Source organism: Aplysia californica, unplaced genomic scaffold (genome assembly GCF_000002075.1).
Source record: "Aplysia californica isolate F4 #8 unplaced genomic scaffold, AplCal3.0 scaffold00021, whole genome shotgun sequence".
NCBI classification, from domain to species: Eukaryota; Metazoa; Mollusca; class Gastropoda; order Aplysiida; family Aplysiidae; genus Aplysia; species Aplysia californica.
In genome coordinates this window covers 2,087,054-2,088,869 of record NW_004797291.1, presented here as the reverse complement: position 1 = coordinate 2,088,869, position 1,816 = coordinate 2,087,054, and the positions used below count along the sequence as shown (strand labels likewise).

The 1,816-nt window shown below is 40.7% G+C and overlaps 1 protein-coding gene across 1 annotated transcript in view; it reads right to left on the bottom strand.

Moving 5' to 3' along the window:
• Positions 1 to 1,816, bottom strand: part of LOC101848167 (gephyrin) — a gene marked incomplete in the record, with an annotated part of 115,956 nt that overhangs the window by 41,001 nt on the left and 73,139 nt on the right. Inside the window, 1 exon segment of the mRNA XM_005090760.2 lies at positions 357 to 444. Coding sequence (XP_005090817.2) covers positions 357 to 444 — 88 coding nt within the window.

Here is a 1,816-nt window from a genome sequence, read left to right as displayed (position 1 = left end):
AGCAGACCTTGTGCTGTTGAAGCTAGAGAGGTGAGCAGTCTAAGTCTGATTCCCTGTAAAGACTTCTCTGTTGACACCCACCCCTTGGCGCTCATTTGACCGTATGCAGTTGCGAGCACCGTAAAACCCTCTACTATAAAAAAAAATAATAATTTTAAAAAAACGTCATTTAAGCACAGAAAATTAGATGTGAGGTGTTAGTATAGAGTAACTTACAAAGAAAAGAAGCAAGAGAGATGAGTACGATAGGAAAAAAGAAGCAAACCACATCAGACCACTCGCCTGTCACCCACTAATCACCTCTGTGAACTACATTCAACTTCAGACGATACAAAAATTAACGAGAATCTCTCTACCTTGTCTCCCATGGACACTCCGCCGGTAGTCACGATAATATCAACTTTGTTTAGGGCATCAGTCAGCTTTTCTAGCAAAGCGTCGGGCCTGCATTCAAGACAGAAAGGATAAAAGAAATTATTTTTAAAAAATTAAATTGTAGGTGTTTTTATGCCCCTTTCAAAACAATTTAGACCAGTGGTAGGCAGGGTTCGCCACTGCGTATCAGATCAGGGATAACCTGGGCTCAGATAACGTTCCTGCAGAATGATAGAGACTCTCAATAAAAAAAATTCTACACACGGGAATAGAACGCAGATCTTCTGTGTTCAACGGTGAATCCCTTAACTGCTACACCACAGATGCTATAGTCAGATATTCAGGAAAAATCTAAAAATAGAAAACATGAATCAAAATTGACTTCAAAGAAGATGGAATCTTAGTAGTTACTTAGATTATGCACTAAAAAAACAAGACCAAAAATATAGAAAAGACTTCTATAATATCAAAGACTTACTCAGAATTCCAGGATGCTAAAGCCTGGATGCTCACTTTACACCCCGGCCGCATATAGTTATTCACCTGCCCCCCCCCCCCCTTCAACCCCAAAGAAAAAAACTCCCTCGTGCCCATCTATATTTAAGTGTAACAACCTCTCAGGGTGAACAAATAGAAACAGGATTGCCTTAGTTGGTGTACATTAATAGCAGCTTCCTCAAAACAACTACTGCTGGATAATTATACACAATTAGCGTACAGGGGGGGGGGGCAGTTTGGAATGCATATTTTCATCACAGTGAAGTTAAAATTGTCACTAGGAACCAGCTTCTTCGAGAAAAGGTCATCAGTGTGCACACAAGTAAATAAGTGTTGACTCTCGGTGGTTTCGGATGACTTGGGAAGGTTTTGAGCAAATTGGATGGCTTGCTAGCATAATTAAGATGTTGTTCCGCTGTCAACATTAGCAAGCCTTTTTCCGCCAAACTTAATTAGCGTTTCCCTTCACTTTCTTGGGGGAATCCAGAACTTTAACATTCTGCAGGTCATGCACTATTTAAGATAACGACGCTGCGTTGTCAGAGTCGATACTCCCAATAAGGTATAATGGCGTACCACCGGGTACAAGTAATGGTAACTTCCACTGGCACAACTTTAAAAAAACAGTAAAATCAATCCTCCCCCTTCTCCACTCCCTCCTCCTCCTCCTCTAATCAGAATACACACACAAAGACACACGCACAAACAATCAACCACAACACAGCACACACAAACACACACAAACACACACAAACACACACAAAAACACAAACAAATTACACACACACACACACACAGAATCATGCATACACAAACAAACAAACACATACACACACGCACAATCACCCACAAAGCAGTAAGTACACATACAAACACAAACAAACAAAACATACAAAATCACTACACACGCACGCACACACACACACACACACACACACAATAC